We start from the raw sequence: 19770 nt of genomic DNA on the forward strand, positions 1-19770 counted from the left end.
CCTAGAGTTGGCTTCCCTGACCTGACTAGTCTTAACTTCCCATGTTGATGCCATTCCAGCCAATTTCTGGCCATTGGTGGTGGGTCGAGTGGCTCAAAGTGGTCTCTTACATGGTATAGGGACAGAGCCAGGTTTTCAGTGCTTTCCGAAAAAGCCATATAGTCTTGGCTATCTTGAATGTGGGGAGGCAGTGAGTTCCACAGTGTTGGCGCCAGGATTGAGTAGGCGGCCCCTGTAATCCTGGCAGAATTGGAGGCAGGAACCACTACGAGGAGGGCCATGCTTGACCTTAGGGTGCAGGTTGGGAGGGAAGGCATAGTAATTTCTTCTAGGTATATGGGGACGGCTTTGTGCACTGCTCGTTAAGTAAAGCACAGGATTTTAAAAGTGGCCCTTGTTCAATTGGGAGCCAGTGAATGGTACGGAGAGCTGGTGAAATGTGGTCCCTTCGTCCCAGTGCAAGAAGGAGCCCGACAGCCATGTTTTGGACTCTTTGGAGTTTAAGTCGGTAGGCCGGTGCACCCAGGTTGATGGAGTGCACATAGTCAAGTCTGGACATGACAATGGACATAATTGCAGCCAGTCTATTAGGGTAGGTGAGGTAAAGGAAGATGCGCCTCAGAAGCCTACGGTGTTAGTGACAGGATTTGGATACATTATTGATATGGTGAGACAGGCTTAGATCGAGTCCATTGTGAAGCCAAGGTTTTTGACAGTGGTGGAAGTAGGGAGAATTCAGAGGGAGAGTGGCCATGTGAACGGTTGCGGGAATGGAGCTGTATTGCCGCACACCATGATATCTCTTTTCCCTGGGTTCAGAAGGAGGTGGTTGCTTGTCATCTATAAGTCAATATCTGTGAGACATGCTACTAGGTCAGGGCAAGGGTCGTTGCTTGATTTGTGAATTCTCAGGATGATTTGTGTGTCGTAGGCATAGTTATAGCAGGTGAGGTTGTGCGAGCGAATGATCCCTTGCAGCAGGGCCATGTACAGGTTGAAGAGGAGAGGCGAGAGACAGGCACCTTGGGGTACTCCAGTGTTTAATGGCCGTGCAGTGGCGAGGAAAGGGCAGAGGAAAGTGATTTGCTGTCTGTTGTTAAGGAATGAAGCAATCCACTTTAGTGCCGTATTTTGGATTCCTAGAGAGTGTAGTCTTTCATGGAGGATCGTGTGGTTAATGGTCTCAAACGGTGCCCGAGAGGTCAAGAAGAGTCTGCAGAGACTTTGAGGTCATCCCAGATCGAGATCAGTGTGGTTTCTGTTTCGGTGCGCTCACAGAAGCCTGATTGTGCAGGGTCTAAGAGGTTGTTGGATTCCACTAAAAGGTTGATCTGAGAGCATGCAGAGCGGTCGATGAGCTTTGCCAAGAATCCGGTGTTGGAGATGGGCCTATAATTGATTGGTTGGAGAGGGTTGAGGCTTGCTTTCTTTAGAAGGTGTGTCACATGCGCTATTTTGAAGGGTTCTGGGAAGATGCCGGAAGTGAGGGAGTCATTGAGTATGGACCTCGCCAGTTCTCCTGCACAGGTGTAGGTGAAGATTTTCTTTGAGGATAGAGGTGGAACAATGGTCAAGGGGGGACCCGGAGGGTCTGCTGCTGGATAGTAGTTTGATGAATCGCTCGCCATTTGCTCTCCAGGGAGCGATTTGGGGTTTTGAATGTCTTCAGTGGGGGGTGGACCAATTGTGGGTTTGTCCTTCACAGGAGGTAGCGGAGTTGGAGGGGGTGAGAGGAAGGAGCGAGTCGTTAAAGCAGGAGTCAAAGAACTTCATAGGTATGGGTCTATTTGTGGCCGGGAGTGCAGTGAGGGTGCGTAGCATCGCTACAGCCAGGTCAGGTAGTACCTTGACCATGTTCTAGTATTTTAGATCATGTGGAGGGACATGGGGGCCTTGGGAGGCGGGGGTGGTGTGCAGAAAGAGAAAGGTATGGCTGAGTGATCTGTCCAGATGAGGGGTTTAGGGGTGGAGGCTAAAACGAGGTTGGAGGAGCTGAAAATCACACCAAGGGTGTGGCCTGCAATGTGGATGGCTGCTGTGGTATGCTGGGAAAGGTTGAGTGCTTCTCGACTGTCGAACAGGGGTTGAGTCATGGAGTTGTTGGGCATACTAAAGTCCCCCAGTAGGGTGAGTGCTGGGTGATTAACTAGTGTGGTTGCTAGTGAGTCACAGAGGCTGTTGGAGAAATGTCTGTCATATTCACGTGGCCTGTAGATGGGTAAGAAGCTGTGTGAGAGAGTTGGTAGCAGAGAGAGTTTGACTAGAAGGGATTTGCAGTTAGCCGTGAAGCGCTGAGTTTCGGAGAGTGTGATGGAGATGTGACGTTTGTAAATCATGGCTACTCTGCCTCCTCTGGAAGCTCTGTTGTGGGAGATGAGCGAGTTGTCGGGAGGGAATGCTTCATGTGCGATTGGATTGAAATTGTCTGAGAACCATGTTTCGGTGGTGAAGATGAGATCAGGATTGTCAGAGGTTAGGAGGTCAAAGATGCTGTGTTTGTTTTTGGCCACAGAGCGGGCATTGAATAGGAGGCAGGTGACTTGATGGCAGGTGGCCGGGCGGTATCTCCCCAGGTATCTGTGGCTGGAAGGACTTGGTTGGCCAGAGTGACCAGTGGGCAGGCGTAGGTCACAGGGGGGCGGTGTGGATGGTAGGACCAGATCAATAGATGTGACTGGAGGGATGGTGATGGTTGGGTTGAGGGATTCTGGTGGTGGGAGTGGAGAGTGTGGGAGGTGGATTGGGAGTGGGAAGAGTGAACAGGGGGTGGCTGGCTTGCATGAGAGGAATGACAGGGATCAGAGGTTAGAGGGTAGGCGGTGAGTGGGGCCAGTGTGGTGGGTGGTGTCTGGCTTGGTGCTGTATGGGGTTCGTGCCCAGTGGAAGGGAGAGGTGTAGATGTTGTGGGGGGCCGGTCATGTACAAAGAGGGAGATGGGGGATGGGCAACAGTGTGGACCTGACAGAGGGGCTAGGAAAGGTGATGTGGGCGGACCAAAGCAGGGGTGGCGAGGCATGAAGAGTAGAGGGTGAGGGACGGTCTCTGCCTCTGAGCTTTTTGTGTCTGGGTGCAAGAGGTTTGTCAGAGAGGGTAGGGGGACTGAGGGGAAAGTGGTTGAAGCCATGGTTCTGGAAAAGGTAAGACATGCCATGCTCAGTGAGGGGAAAGGGGTTGTCAGGTTTGTTCTGGCGTTGGATGTCGGAGGTTGCGGAGGAAAGGCCATGTGTGTGGGAGGGGGTGTGGGTTTTGCAATGGAAGTGAATGTTAGGCCGAATGAGGCAGAGGTGGGGAATGGTGCGGGTGGGTTATGGCTGTCCAAGCAACGCTGGGGTTTCTTAGTAGTTGGGCTGGGGGAGTGGGAGGGTTCAGAAATTCATGGGAGAGGGCGCATGATTACAGGGTTAGGGGGTGGGGTGGTTTTTGGTGTGAAGATGTGCTCCCCTCGTATGAGTGTTTGATGTAATGTGATGCGCATAAGTCCTTGGGGTTCTGGCTAAGGCGGAGGGGGATGGGAGCAAGGGGGGACTGAGGTGGAGGGAGAGTTCCTGAATGGCGACACAGGGGTTGCAGTAGTGGCGGGGTGGTTGTGTTGTTTGGGTTTCCAGAGGGTTCCTCTGGTTTGAGAATTGGATGCTGGATGGTTTGTAGAAGTGGGGGGTGTAAGCCTTTCTGATGGGTTGTTGGGAGGGAGAGAATGGGAGTGAGGAGAGGCTGTGCAGAGGTTCATGGGTGAGGGGCAGGGGAAGGGCAAACGCTGCAGCAAGTGAGAAACGCTCAAGTCCGAGCCAACAGCAGTAGGTAAAGAACCATCTTGAAACATCATTTGTTGTATAGGTGCCTTACAACTATCCAATAAATAAATAAAATAAAATCATATCTGCGATACCTGGGCAGTGGGAGAAAACACCCAAATATAAGAAACAGCAGTCGTTAAAGGCAGAGTTTCAGATACCTGGCTAGTCGGAGAAGCGCCCAAACTTGATACAACGGCAGCAGGCAGTAAAAAGCTAGATGTGAGATACCTTAATATTGGGAGACAAATTTGAGACAACAGCAACAGGCAGTAAACGGCTAGATGTGAGATACCTGGATATTGGGAGAAACCGCCCTTGGTAGGAGTGAGTAGAGGATGAGGAGAGGAGATCTTCACTTATGCTGCATTGAGGTGGCCATTGTTTGAGAGGATATGCATGTTTAGGTCTTGAGCATGCGGGTGGTAGCTGCTAAACAGGAGATGACCTATGTTGATGAGATGACGTGGGCAAATTGGGACAGGGAAGCATTTTTTGTGAGAGCTGAGATGGTCAGTGGGATCAGGCTCTTTGCTGGCGAGGTGAAAGTTAGCAACAGGATGGAAGGGCATGTTGTTGCGTAATGACCAGAGAATCAATTTGGGTTTGTCTGGACAGCATCAGGAAGATCACTTTGACTTAAGACTGATAAATAAACAGCGCCTATTTTTGCTTTTCCACCTAATGGTAATGAGGTATTTTGGATTTCCTCGCAAATGTTACATATGCCAAACACCTCATAACTCTATGCTGATGGTTTTCACTTACAACATCTTATTCCTTCAGACTGCAAACACAAAATGTGCATGATGGTGTTGATTATTGTATAAGGATAGTGAAGACATGTCTTTTAAATATATTAAAACTAATGAGGGTTGATGTTTATTCCTCTTCTTGCCTTGTTCTGTGTTATTTAGGGCCTATTGGACTGGTCTCTCTTCTTGTTGCTAAGGCGATGGGAGCGTCCCACATTGTGATAAGTGGTAAGATATCATTTGTTTAGTGACAGCTGTATTGTCCCCTGGTGTTTGACTTTAATTATGAAAGGGTCCATTTGCGAGATGAAGCATTGTCATCGCTCCCAGTTTGAAGTGAAAGAATTCCCATGGCATTTTGGTAGCTAGTTATGGGATTTGGAGTTTTGTGTCTGTGGATATTTTCCCATGAGCTGTCCACATCATTGTGCCCGCAATTATAATTAGTGCCTGTTCAGCACCCTCAACACCAAACTGGTTAGAGGTCTGCATCAGTCCAGTTGCACTTTCCATGGTCTTCCCCAAAATAGGTAGAAAAGTAATTGATTGGTAATTCTTTAGACAGGATTGATCAATTGCACCATCCAATCAGTCCCTTAAAATGTTTCTGTCTCTTAAAATATTCTCATCTTGCCCTTGTATATTGCTCTGCAAAGAATGTTTGTGAGCAGAATTAAACGTTCTCAAACAAGATGCCATTGTAGGGTCCCAAACACAGTAGGGATATACAATTCTTGTACCATGGAAGGTTTCCAGGCTACTGCACCCTGGACCATCTGTGGCCATGATTAGAACCTGCAACGCGAGCCCACAACACAGAGTAGCATTAGCCCAGCTTTGAGATTGCCCTTGTCTGAACAATGCTCAGGCTCCAAAATGTTTCATCTCCCAAAAAGGATTTATAAGGAGGGACTCAACCCAGCTCACATTTTAGTACCATGAGCAGGTGATGTAAGGAGTTCAAGACTCCTTCATACATTAGATTTAGGTCATGTGTTGAAATAGTGCTTCTTGGTGGATTACTCACAGATGTCAGTTCTGTATTTACAGGTCTTATTTCCCAGTTTCTCATGATATTCAATGTATTTATCATGGAAGGGTGGAGGGCAGAGTCAGCCCTTCCAGGAATCAAACTCAAAAATCTGCCTTCATAAGAATTGGTGAACTCGCATTTAGGAAGTCACAAAATGGCCACACACAGGTCTTGTATTGGCTGCCACTCTACAAGAGCATCTCTTGGAGTAGGCCTATAGCTCCTAGTTTAAGATGAGCCTGCTTAGTTTAGTTTAGTTTATTATTTGTAAAGCTCTGAATTGGGCACGTAGGCATTGGGGCACTGAACATAACAAAAAACAAGCATGATGAAAAAAATAGAATCACACAATACAAAAAAGGCAACATTATCCCGACACATGAAAGGAACAAAGTAGTAAAGGGATAATGATAAATCTAAAAAGGGAAAATTCTGATAACCAAGTCAGAGGCCAATTCAAACAAGCACACACATTTTTTTGTATTGAAGCTAACTTGTACAAAGTTCACAACTACTTTCTAATCTTCCAAGTCAACCACAAGTCCCAAATTCAAAGAGCTTCTTTTAGCACATACTCGAAAGCTGTGGCCCACAAGAACACAGTCCCTGTTGGTCTGGGAGCACCAGTCCTGCAATTTAAGTCTTCGTAAGACCTTCAGGTCAGAGGTTCAAATGACCCCCGGCTCCGTTCTCTGACGCAACCTCACCAGGACTTTATTGCGAACGGCTTCCATCGATTCCTGCCCCACAGGCTTCTCGATATTGAGAATGAGAAAGTTTGTATGATCCATAACAAACCCTCTTACAGTTTTGTCCTTTATCTCCGACATCTGTGATTTACCCACCCGCAAACTCTGGCTAATAGCAAATTTCGTTTTAACATTAGCTAGTCTCGGGGAGCATATAGATGCTAATACTGCTTTACGATAATAGCTGGGAATGTTGGTAGCCCACTCTGTAAGCGCTCATTAGAGGTCAGAGATGAAACTGGTGATATCACATATGGCACAGATTTAATATCAAGCCCCTGGCAATTCATTTCAACCTGTATTTATTGACCTTAACTTGAAGCCAAGGGGCAGTAGTAATATGCTCATAAAGCGACATAAACTGATCTGTGGAACTCCCAGACCCTGATTACGATGGTGGAGGAGGGTTTATCAACAGCTCCTCAGTAACCCTCGCCATCCTTTCTCCGACAGAATATAACGCAGTGGCCAAAGGCAGCATAGGTCCATTGGTATTTATCGGTTGGATTGCAGTGTCAATAACCCCTAAGTACAACCATCAATTCACTATTTCAGGATCCATGTTAGGCGTATTAGTACATAAGGTCAGAACAGAGTCAGCATTGTTATCATCTGAAGAGACACCTATTTTCCTCTCCTGAAGCTTCTCTCCCCTGCGCACGCTCAGAGCTAAACTCTCGGTCAAGTGATTTTTTTGGGGGTGTTAAGGTGGTAGCAATATTACTGTATTCAACAGGCGCATGATTTGATGTCTTCTGTATCGAGCTCACTTTGGAGGGTTTTTTCCAATTCAGAAAAAAGTGGGTGGGTAGATAAGAAAGAAGATCCAACAGAAAGAGTTGAAATGGAGCAAACGGGTGGGGGGTGAGACTCAACGGTATGCGTAGGCATCTTTTCGGAAGCAAATACCCTAGTGACGGGCATAATGCACAATATAAACAGATATTTCAAGAAAACCATAAATTGCTCAGACTTCCCCCAAGGAGAGAGAATCTCCTTGGGCCCCCACAGCACCGTACAGACCCACAGACCTAATCCAGCAGCAAATGTATTTCAAAACGAGTAACTGCTTCAATAAGAAAGGCACTATTCCAAAACACCAAATGGTCAAGTAAGCATACAGGCAACCATTAATAGAACTGCGTCCTTACTGATTGCCATTTTAACATTTACCTGCCTTGCAGAACGTACCCATTGGCTAGTTCTTGCAAACACGGAAGACCATTGTTCTCCGCTTTGATGGAACATTTATGTTCAAGTGCATTTAGGATGGAGTAAAGGTCTCCCAAAACTACTTAGTCAAACTTTAAAAGGTTCCTGGCAACAGAGTTTAAGATTTGCCCAACGGCAAAAAAAGAAAACTGCAGGCTCACGCGTGAAGAGCGGGAGCGCATTTGACCAATGTGAGCTCTGCTTTTTTATCCCCCCTCGAGGACTATCATTGTATAGTTATGTGATGAGGACATAGTAGACCACGAGAAAAATCTTAGCAAAGGCAGTATGTATGTATTACCCTAAAATCAAATACCAGCTTGACATGGCTGCTGGACCTGTGCTGGACTGTAATGCCCTAGAAACAGCATGTACTATTTATGTGCAAGTACACAGAGCTGATGCCAGAATTGATCATAGATACGTATTGTTCTAGACAAAGACCTGAAAGATTAAATATTGGTAGGTCCGACAGTGTCCTTTGCATAACAACCTGCAAACTCTGCCCACTCAAAGGGAATCCATCAAATTGAAACATAATGACTATACTTTGAAGACCTGGTATATTGCTCTACAATGATATACCACGTTAAAGAACATTACAAACTAAATGAGAAAGGGAAGACGAATTAAGTGATATTGTGGCATGGACTTAAGATAGTTTTGCTTTCAAGCAGATACAGAGTATTCTTCCAGCTTCAAAAAACTGCATTCACAACTGCAAACTGGCTGCAAAACCAGTGGATTTGTTGAAAACACACAATGAATTTGACTTGATTATTGTAGTTTGGCACCAGTCAAATTTGAACTAAATAACTTACACCGGACAACACTTTGGCTCACGCACAAAAAGTAGGAAGCACAGGAACCTATGTAAAAGAAATAAGAGACAATACAGGGGTCTCATAAAAGTTGAAAACAGGTTCCTAGGTCTATATAAGAGGACACCATTACTCGTGCCTGCAGGGTACGTCTTTGACGAGGACGATAGAACCCCAGAAACCTGAACGGATCATGACCTAAGAAGATGCTTGAAATCTTCCATTAACACTCTCATCACTTCGGATAGACGAAAGGAAGCAAGGTCCCAGAAACGAACTGAAGGCCATTGGGAGATCAAAAACGCAGCACCGACTCAATGCTGTGAAATGTTTGTCAATCTGTTCGCCGTGAATGCCCCCCTGACCCCATAACCCCCTAGATATCCCTTGCAGATTGTTTCTCCTCTGTTCCCTTCCCTTCCTCCCGCCATTGTCAGAATCTGAAATGTGGCCCTCTAGCTTAGCTGAAGCTCTCCTCTCCATCCCCTCACTAATCCCTGTGGTTTGAAGTCATGTCAATGCATGTAGCACAGTACAAAACCCCAATAAAATAAATGTAAAGGGGCAAAAGAATGTATTTGGACAGCTTTGTCTTTACCAATCTGTGCTCTCCTCAGATTTATCTGCGTCTCGACTGGAAAAAGCCAAAGAAGTAGGGGCAGATTTCACCCTGCAGATCAGCAGCGAAACCCCCAAGCAGATTGCACAGAAGGTGGAAGGGCTGCTTGGCTGCATGCCAGAGATCACCATTGAGTGCACCGGTGCCGAACCCTGCATCCAGACTGGCATCTATGTGAGTTGCTATGCTTTCAGTTTGATTTCTTTTACTCTTTCTATATCCACTGTCGCTGTAAATGAACAAACATGGGCGCCCACGCTCCACCTATGATGGCCTTTATAAAAGTGTTCTGCAGCCTTTGGCTCTCCAGAGGTTTTGAACTACAACTTCGCTATGCCCTACCCAGCACAGTCAATGGTGAGCGATCATAGGTATTGTAGTCCTAAACATCGGAAGAGCTACATGTTTTCTGCTCTATACTACAGAAAAGTCAAAATCACACCTGAAGAACGGGAATAAGTATTAAATCTACACCAGGTGGTATAACCGACCCGACGACATGAAAGAAGGCACTCAGTTGAAACTATAAGAAAACCTTTTTTTTCCGATAACAGTTTGTTTGGGTGCTAAGCTTGGCTCTTTTGCTTTTACCTGAGTGTGTACACTCACTTTTCCATGATTGAGAAACAAAGCAGTTCACTTTTATTTGAGATTCAATACCAGATTTTCCAGTGCACACATTTTTTTAGACATAAAACGGTTTTATCCACTTTGAGTTTTTAAGATCCTCTTGCCCAGCAAGCAAGCAACAGCTCTGAACAGAGGGCAGTCTGGTCTTCATGGCTCTCTTCCCCAGCATGTTTGTTAAATGGCAGTCCCTGGCTTTAAGACGCATTCTCCCACAATGCGCTGGGGCTGAGAAATAAGAGTTTGGGCTTAAGACCTCGTGGCCAGCATGCAGCAGTTGTGGATACATGACATTTACGAGATTCAAGACTCTTTACCTGCATGCAGCATTGTAAGGAAAACAGCAGGTGAAGTCACTTTAAAGACTTCCTTCATCACTGTGCATTGTTGGATCTCTGGCATTTTAGTTTGCTCAGGGTTTTTATGACTCTTCATCAACATGCTGGATTGTTAGACAAATTACATCACTGGGAGCTAGGACTCTATTGCCTAGCATGCAACGTTCTACACACAGTTTACCAACACCCTAATGGGTTCCAGATCGTCACTGATCTTCAGGCTTATTTCCGCCACCACGTTGTCCTGCGTTACTCCTTAGCTATTGGAGAAACGTCTTCTCACTGCCCGTGGCCCTCCGAACCTCATTACAATTCCTTTTGCTAACCTTCTGTTTGAGCCCCCCTAGGCCCACTCCTTGCAGCTTCGTGGAATGGTGGCAATCACTTGCCTCTTCTCACAGTTTTCAGTGCGGACATGCATTCCACTTCTGGCTACTTCAGCTTCTGTGTAGTACACCATTCCCTCCTCTGTTGCACAGGTGTACACCCACAGAGTCCTTTGCATCATTCTCTGTGCAGCGAGGGCTGCATTCTCCTTAACATAGGCAGCTGCATAGGCATAGGTGCGCCTCCAACTTTCGCGCCCTTAATGCCACTAAGAAGTCTCTTTGGGACCTCTGCGCCCGCTTTCCTCTCTCATGCTGGCCGCCCACCTTGGGCCCTCTTCCTTCCCCTTCCCGCGAGGCAAAATACCTTGGTGTAATCTTTGACTCCACTCTCTCTTTCTCTCCTCACATCTCAGACGTCGCCATGTAGTGCCACTAGCAGCTGCTCCTCCTCCTCAAAGGGACTCTTCCCTTTCTCACTTTCCCCCAGAAACTCACATTCTCCAGAGCTCTATTTCTCTCTAGGCTGGACTACTGCAACAGCCTCTTTCTAAATCTGCCTTCCTCTACTCTGCCCTATGCAACTAATCCAGACCAGGGCTGCAAGACATATCCTTGGCCCAGGGATTGTATCTCTCCAGCCCTGAAATCTCTCCACTGGCTTCCAGTGGCTGCAAGGATCAAGTTCAAAACCCTTTGCATTGTCCACAAGACATCTGGGGTCGGTGCTCACACTACATTCAATACTCTCTTCCAAAATACCTTACTTCTTGAGCCCTTCCCCCAGCTACCTCCAACTCTCTAAGGGTTATCCGCTTCTTCAGGCATATAGTGGGGGTAGATCTCTGTCCTCTACAGGTGCCTCCTTCTGGAATGCCCATCCTGCCCCTATCAAACTTGAGCAGACCACCTGAAGTTCCGGAAGCAGCTCAAAACTGTCCTCTTCTCTGCTTTTTCTCTCCCTCACCTGATGACCTTCCTGACCTACATGTCTGCTGTACCGACTGGTTGCTTGGCTACCCTCAGAGTCTCACTGAGTCCAGGCTCTTTCTTGATCAGTCACCCTTGCACTGCCTCCGGGCCTACCATGCACTTAGGGGCTGTAACTGTAACACTACAGTCCCTTGATCTCCTTGCAATACCCAGAGCCGCGCTGGCCTGGCTGCACTTACTCAGAGCAGTACTGCCCTGTTTGCCCCTCTCCTCTTCCTTGCACTCCCCCCCCCCCCCTTTCCCCTTGCATTTCCCGTTCTCGCACTTGGATAATCTGAATGACACAAGGCCTAGTAAGATCGTTTGTCTTGTCCTCCCTCTATCTTCCCTCCTTTGTCTTGCCTAGAAACACATGTGTAAAGGCATGTTATAAATGACATATCATATTGTATAATTTTATCACAGATGCCAAAAACAATATACAATGCTGCAGTAAGAAACGGCTTGACTGGCAGCACCCAAATGCCAGTCTAGCCAGGTAATTACACTTAGCAGGACTGCTTTATCAGAAATGCGCAGTTAAAAAAAGGTCATAGTAAACTGAGGAATGACTAGACTGGCTGCACCAAAATGCCTCTCTAACCACTAATATCACATATCATGCCTGCTTAGCTTGGACATGGACAACCATTATGATGTATCGCACAATCCCACCCCCACAAATCCCCTCTCTTTCCCACCCTCTACCCCAACCTCCAAAATCAGCTACTTGGCCCAGAATTACCTTCACATCCCTCTTCCTTGTCCCAGAGCTTACGTATGAGGCTCCTTGTCTCATAGGTAAGTACTGGGATGAGGAAGTGTGGAACTAGTAGTAATGAAGATTACAGGTAGCTAAGTCAGGCATTACGTCCATGTACCTCTTCCTCATCGCAGTACTTGTGTATGAGGCATGGTGCCTCATACACAAGTACTGCCTCATACACAAGTACAGGGACGAGAAAGAATAGGGCTAATAGTAATGACAATTACCAATAAGTAATCAAGGCATTAAAAACAAGTAGTGGCGTAACACCATTGATTTGGCTAGGCTACAGCACCCCCCCCTAAAATTTTGGGCTATATTGACTCAATCTGGCTGCCCTTCAGAGCAGTTACCGGACAGAACAAAACACAGATGTTAAACGGCACCTGGGTTTCGCTGTTAACAAGGGCCCAGCAATTACTAACGTAAAGCATAACATTTCACTGTCAGTACCTGCATTAAAATGCAAAATGCTTTAGGCTATTTAAATTGTAATGTGGGTTTAGTACTTGCATGCCAGGGGAGTGACTGGAAGGGTACAGAGGGAACAGGAGACTGCTAATTCTCACAGCAGTCCATAACTGAGTGCTTTCAGACTCAAAGGAGAGGGTTAACTGCTTGTAACATTGAAGCTGCACTAGTCTTATTCAAATTTGTAAAGAAGTTAGATGCCCCAACACAAATATGTTTGCCTCTCCCCCACCGCCCGTGAAGTTAGCGCCTCACCCAACATTTGAAGGACTAGCCCCTCCGAAATGTAGGTTTTGTTGCGCCCCTGAACACACACCTTCACCATATACACAGACGCACACCCAGCCATCCATAGATTCAAGTGTGCACGCTTTCACCATGCAGGCACACCCAGGCAGCCATCCATAGATTCAAGTGTGCACCCTTTCACCATGCAGGCACATCCGGGCAGCCATCCATAGATTCAAGTGTGCACCCTTTCACCATGCAGGCACACCCAGCCATCCATAGATTCAAGTGTGCACCCTTTCACCATGCAGGCACACCCATCCATCCATAGATTTAAGTGTGCAGCCTTTCACCATGCAGGCACACCCAGGCAGCCACCCATACATTTAAGTGTGCACCCTTTCACGCACACGCACACACACCAAGCCACACATACATTTGTGTGCATCCTTTCACCATACGCTCACACATGCACACGTCATGGGGTTGAGGGGAGCCCTATTACTTAAAAAAGAATTTGTTTCTTTTGAAGTCATTCTGACTTCATAAAGAAATTATTTCCGTTAAGGACCAAACCATAACGGAAATAATTTCTTTATGAAGACAGAGTGACTTCAAAAATAAACTATTTCTTTTTGAAGTCCTTGGGCTCCCCCCCAACCCATGACATGGAGGACTCCATCCTGGGGTCTTCCATCTCATGGGGTGGGGTAGCCCACAGACTTCAAAAATAAAGTTTATTTTTGTAGCCACTGCACTGCCTTCATTAAGAAATTATTTCTGTTACAGAAATAATTTCTTTATGACTACAGAGTGAATGCTCAAAGAAATATTAAAAAAAATGTTTTTTTTCTTTTTCATTTTTTTTTCTCCAAGTGGGGCCCTTAGCAGGACATGTGCTAGCGGGGGCCCCCGCACTGCGTGGCCCCCGTAAGGCTATTTGATAGGTTGTGACTTTGGTAGCAAACTCAATCCATTCTTAATATTGGATCAACCTCAAGTATCCTTTATAATGACTCCCACCCGCCCCCCCCCAACAACTAGCCCCTTCCTTTTTACGGGTAATTAGATTAAGTCGTGATGCTGCTTTCCTTACAATATTCATTTGCCCCCAAGCCATTGATGGCATTGTTGTCTCAGTGAATATTGCACAACTATGGAAGTCATGTCGGACCCCAGCCTGGATTACATTACAGTTGTGCCGATCCTTACCCAATTCGTTTTCCGCTCAGCTACCCGCCAGGAAAACCGATGCTCTCGTGTGGTTTTTCCAGCTAACACCAGACTCTTTCAATTTCTAGGCTCCCAGCCAACATACTCTTGCAAACGCGATCAGCCTAATAACTGTCTACTGAAGCCTGTCATCAATGATAACCCCACGCATCGCCATCATTGCCTCATCTATTCATGAGATTTTTATGTTGCAGGTGAGGTCATACTGGTGGCGTCATAAGTCAAGTGACCCTCACCCCATTGTATTTTGCCATCCCAAGAAATTCCAAACATACTCCCAGCACTGTGCGAAAAAACACCTGCCGCTGACCTGTGACCGAGAGAAGGGTGCTATAATGGAGGGCTTTGATCCCCCTGGTGTATTTATAGGGCGTGCTGTCCGTGTTGCTTGAAACCCTTGCGGGAAGTGCCTCTACCTGGCAGTAGTTACCCAATTGTGCAGCCCCTCCATCGTTTACTTAGCACATGCCATCTTTTCAATGATTGATAACGGACCAACTCTCTCCTCAGCAATACTTAGTGACCCTTGAATGACAACATGTACTCACACAGGTCCTCACAGTGAGTTACACTCCCTCCTTCTACCATGCTAAACATAGCGCCAAAAACATACATTGGAGCGCTACCTCTTATCTCGATCAGTTTAATACTGGTGCCCATCGTTTATAATAAAGCCTTGCCAGGTCTTGCTGCATTTGAAAGCCTACATGCTGGTGTATAATCGGGCAGCCTATCCTGGGTTAAGGATAAGGTTAATATCTTCTGCGTCTCACAAGCTAGCCATCCTTTGGGAGGCTAAAGCTAAAACAGTAAGTGTCCACTGAAAGCTCTACCCATTCTTTGACAGCAGTGAGCTGATGTGGAGGGACCACTGGTAGACGGCATGAGGTGAAATTACGTCTGTATATCGCTTGTGGAAGAAACATGCAGCTTGTGCGAGTGTGTTGCAAGTCGCGCATTTTAAACTTCAGAACGAAACTAGGGAACTAGAAGGACTGTCGTGTTAAAAGCCCACTGACAAGCCACTTGGGGGCGGGGGGCAGCTGCTGGGGTCCCACCTGGCGCTTGTTCTTCTTCTTGCTGATAGATTTTTTATCCATCAGCTGTGATTTTTGGATACCGAGGCTTGAGCCTCATTACTCCATCTTCTCGGGTTGAGTGTGTAGTCGTGGGTTTGTATTCTTCTTGGTCTGTGTGGTCTTGTCACAGTAGGGTTGGTTTCACAGGGTCTTCGCAGTGATGGGCCGCGGGTCCCACCTCAGTCTCAAGGCTCCTTTTATTTGAACCTGTTGTAAGACCCCATGCCGTCCCTATTTATGAACCGCAACCTTGTTCTCCTCGTCCACACCATTTACAGCGGCCTACCACTACTACCTTCAAGCGGACCACCCCTCGTGGCCATACCTGAACTCTGAACACCGCTCAACCCCAGATAGCAGCTAAAAATGTGTTGTTTCTATGATACCCGCCTAATTCCCGCCACTGCGCTAGCGCCTTTCTTTTGGGGTGAAACGACTCCCCTTACGTCAAGATACATCGCTTACCGGTTCCACCCTGCGTGTTATAACCCTAACCGTAACCTCCAGGAAATGTAATAGGTACGTGAACACTTGCAATGCTCCTACAAATATATTCATAGAAATGCAAATTCCGGATTTAGGTATAGGTGAAAGGAAACACGCGATACAAGTGTGTGTTAATACTTTCCTTGCAGACAATCCCTGACCCCTTGATCCTTGCTTAATAAGAACTGAGTGCCATTAAGCTGGATAACCATAACAGCGATTCTTAGAGCGCTTAGAGACCGGAATAATCCATCACGAAGCGTCATGGGGTTGTCAGGCGACACACTTCCCCACAAGACCACCTGAATTTTAAGGCAAACCTTCAACTCCAATGGAAACATATACAAACTCGTCGCACAAGCCTCTTTGCGCATGCGCTTATACTAACCGAGATGCAGGCCTTTAATGTATTATTCATCATCCTTGCGACTCGTTCTCCCTTGTTCCTGGCCCCCATAGGAAGGGTTTATACCCGAGCATGCCTGTGACTGTGATTGGATTATACCGAAAGCCATGCAAAAACCATGAGTGAACAACACCTGAGCTTGACTCATCAGAGGGATAATACACAAGAATATGCACCCATTATTGATTGTGCCCCCCCCTTGGTACCACAGGATGCTTTTTGTTTTTACCTTTCTCATCCAAAGTAATGTGCACTGTACCCACCCAACCGAGTATTTTCAAGCAGTATGCGGTCCTGAACCAGCAACCTTGCCGCTGGTAAGCCCATTCTCTAACCACTGGGCTCGTGGGTTTCACTAATATTTTCCACATTTGCGATCCGAGGATGTTCATGTGCTCGGACCACCCAACTTTCCAGTTACTGGCCACCTACCCCCTGCGCTATAGAGACTTGCGAATAGCCATTACCCGTGCACCCAAGGGTGTTGCTAGGTCTGGAAAAGATCCAGGGCTAGGCGAATGTCGGGATTGTTGGGACTCTGGGCCGACTAGTCTTTTGGTTGTAGTGCTTGAGCTTCTATCGGTCTAGAACCAAAAGATCTGGGATTAAAGCTCCCCCAGCTGCCCCCTAGCGACGCCTCTGTGTGCCCCACATTCCATGGGAGGCCCTCATACCCGATGTAAAGTATCTCAACATGCGTGGACCTCCTGCAAAACCGTTCAGCAGATGTATTCATGCCAGCGGCAACACAAATACCCATGATTGGACATCCCGCAAGAAGACCCGATGATTGGACCTCGCTTCATACATACACTTAATCCTGAAACAGTGCCCATGATATCTGGATGTCCCACACACTTATTTCATGAGGGGGCATTTATAGCAGAGTAACTAAATAGATATGCGTGACCGCCCAGGTGGCATTCCACCCTGAAGCCAAGCGTTTACCAACTCCATAATCCAAGCCTGCATTTGTTCTGCACCCCCTAGTTTGAACTGCTGTTCCTTCTGCTGCACGGATAGGGTGATCGAATGTAGCGTGAAAGCACCAGCTCCCCCGTGTCAACTAACTACGTATGGCAAGAAAAGGGGCAGGAGGTGCTACTGTTGCACCGTATTAAAGTAAAAAGGACCCCGGCGCTGGAGTCACCCGCCCAGCGCGCAAAAAAGTGTATTATGCTGAGCCGGGGAAGTGGCGGAGGGAGGCCGAGGCAGTATCTGTGACCTTCTTGCAGGGTCCACAAAGGGACTCCGACCCACGACTCCACTCATCTTAGTGTCACAAGTCTCTCCCCTTCTCACCTGTTTTTGTTGTTTGCTTGAGACCTTCTTTGGTGACTTCTTTCGCACGGTCTGGGATTTGTATAAACCCGTGTGCTGGTCTTCGGATTCCAGCGTGAGGATGACAATCCAACTCCAGGATAAGTTCAGATGTCCAGGACGGAGACCAGGAAGAAACAATGTCCGAGCTCGGAGACACGGAACGCCGTGACCCGAGCGCGGGCGAAAATCCAGGAAGTTCGAAGGTAAGTTTTGAGGAAAAGAAGGAAGGGGGATTCAAGGAACCGGGAAACAGGATTCAGAAGAAAGTCCGAGCGAACTCCGGCAACACACGTCCAACTACAGCAAGTGGTAGCATTGAGACGCGCAGAAACGCAGGGGCGTGTCGGTTTAGTAGAACGCAGAGCGTGGAGCGCAAGGACTGGCAAGCAGCATTCCGTATCAGGCGGCCATGTTGGAAGGATTACTGCATTCAATCCCCTATGGGTCAGGGACCACGAAGTCCAGAAAGGACGTAGGCGACGGTTCATGACACTTAGATTTGTCCAACCGGGGTAGAAAGTTGCTACTGCTGCACGGGTAAAGAGACCGCTCCCCCTGCGCAGTCACAACATATAGAGGCCCCATTGGGCTACCATTGGGCTACCATCTTGGTGACCCCCTTCTTCCTGGGTCTTCTACCCTGCAAAATAGGGCAGGACGCGGGGCACCCTCAGCCCCTTTAGGGCCACGCCTTAAGGTTGTCGCTGGGAACCATGGCTTCAGTGTCTGACACAAGCATGCTCTCTGCCACAGCCTCTGCTTCCAGCATCTTTCATGGCTATCTAACAATCTTTCCAGATGTCTTCCTCTTGGCTTTACTGTTGCTTGCAACGCTCTTCTTCACTGGATAGTCAACAGGTGGTTACACATGACTATGCCTCACTCTCCAGATTGGCTTTTTGAGGTGACTGCAGGGCAACCTCTGGCATCAGGTGACCACCGCCACAGAAAAAAGGAACTTTTCTCTTTTCCCATGTGATTTATCACAGTAGATGAGCATTTAAGAGCCAAGCAGTAACCAAGACATCCACCGAGTCACAGAAGTGGGTATCTCGTCAAAGGAACTAATGCAAAAACGAGGCCGAAAACACTGCATTTTTTAAATTGAATTTTTTCAGTAATGATGCACTTTTTTCGAAATAGATGGTGGGTTGAGTTTGGGAAGAAAAAAGTGGGGGAATGTAGGGGTATGGGGGAGGGCTGCGGGGGTCTCTCCTGCATTTAAAAAAGAAAAAAGCACAAAAAACATGTTATAAACTCGATTAAAAGAAATGTGGTGGTTTTTCCCCCGTTACTTTAACGTAGATCCACAGAAGTGTGCGCCGCTGCGTACTCCTGCAGAACATTTTCCCCACTGTTAATTATACCACAGAGTATTGTTCTTGACAGTGGCTGCCTCCCACCTAGACAGCTGCAGTAGCATGTACACCCGGTTCCTGACAAAGACCATAAGCAAACTTCAAAAATCAAAGAACTGTGTCTATGCACCATTTTCTTCTGGGCCACACAGACCATGTCACCCCTTCCTTGAAAGCCCAGCATTACCATCCAGTCGGGATCAAATGCACTTTAAAGCTCTTTCCTAGTTAGCAAGGCATTTTATAGAAGGGCCCATAGTATCTCACAAAGGTCTTCTAATCTTACAAAACGAGCAGGTGCCATATTCACCCACCAGACTCTTAATTCTGGAATTCGCTCCCCCCCCTCACCATAGGTGTTAAGAATATTTTTTGGTTTTCTTCACTGCATGCAAGACTAACCTGTACATCAAACGCTTTGGACCAACATGTCCTTTGGCCTCCTTCACTGTGATGCAGTGTTTCAAATAGCTCAACAGGCCTTTCATTTTTATGAACATACTAAATCGTAGAGCTCAGAGATTAATCCGCTCCAAATCTCCCCCATTTATCCCAACCTAAAACCTCTCTAAAAAGGCCATGAGGGCGTAAGAGTGTCATTCAAAAAAATAAAACAAATGCCAACATCGATGACAAAACTGATCTCAAAGGGACATGAAAGACTTTTCTTTTCCAACGTCAAGCTTTGACTGAATTCTCCAAACTATCACATAATTACAACTTGATCTTTACCCTAGCATCTTGATAACACGTTATTAGTATTTACAACTTGCTGCAGGGTAACCTGATCTCATGGCAAAGCAGTAGATTGAGATGCCTTGTTTGAGTGCTAGTGAAATGGATATTATGCCATAACCAATTTCACCAATTTTCAGAACAGGTCTTTCTGTACCATTTCCTTCTCCTCCAAGCTCTACCAAAGGAGGGTTCAATTACAAACTGAGCTGCAACAATCCCAGAAGACCAATAGGCATCTGTTGCAGATTCAATGTGTCTTATGCCATGTGTTGGCAGGATTGTTTCATTGTAGCTGCAATGTCTCAATTTACTGAGCAAACAGGAACGGCACGGTCATATGTCAATCACCACGTTCCGAGAAGTGTCCGCTTTCACTTTCCAGTTAGTAGCCACCGCAGCTTCTGACACAACACCCTTTCTTTGTGAAAACAATCAACCA

General features: G+C 46.8%; 1 protein-coding gene across 1 annotated transcript in view; it reads left to right on the forward strand.

Annotated features, from left to right (window-relative positions):
* Positions 1 to 19770, forward strand: part of SORD (sorbitol dehydrogenase) — a 215843-nt gene that overhangs the window by 60404 nt on the left and 135669 nt on the right. The window contains exons 6-7 of the mRNA XM_069624711.1: positions 4709 to 4774; positions 8979 to 9154. Of these exons, the coding sequence (XP_069480812.1) occupies positions 4709 to 4774; positions 8979 to 9154 (242 nt within the window). The remainder of the gene's footprint in view (positions 1 to 4708; positions 4775 to 8978; positions 9155 to 19770) is intronic.

Source organism: Ambystoma mexicanum, chromosome 11 (assembly GCF_040938575.1).
Source record: "Ambystoma mexicanum isolate Mex_15411 chromosome 11, UKY_AmexF1_1, whole genome shotgun sequence".
Taxonomy (NCBI): Eukaryota; Metazoa; Chordata; class Amphibia; order Caudata; family Ambystomatidae; genus Ambystoma; species Ambystoma mexicanum.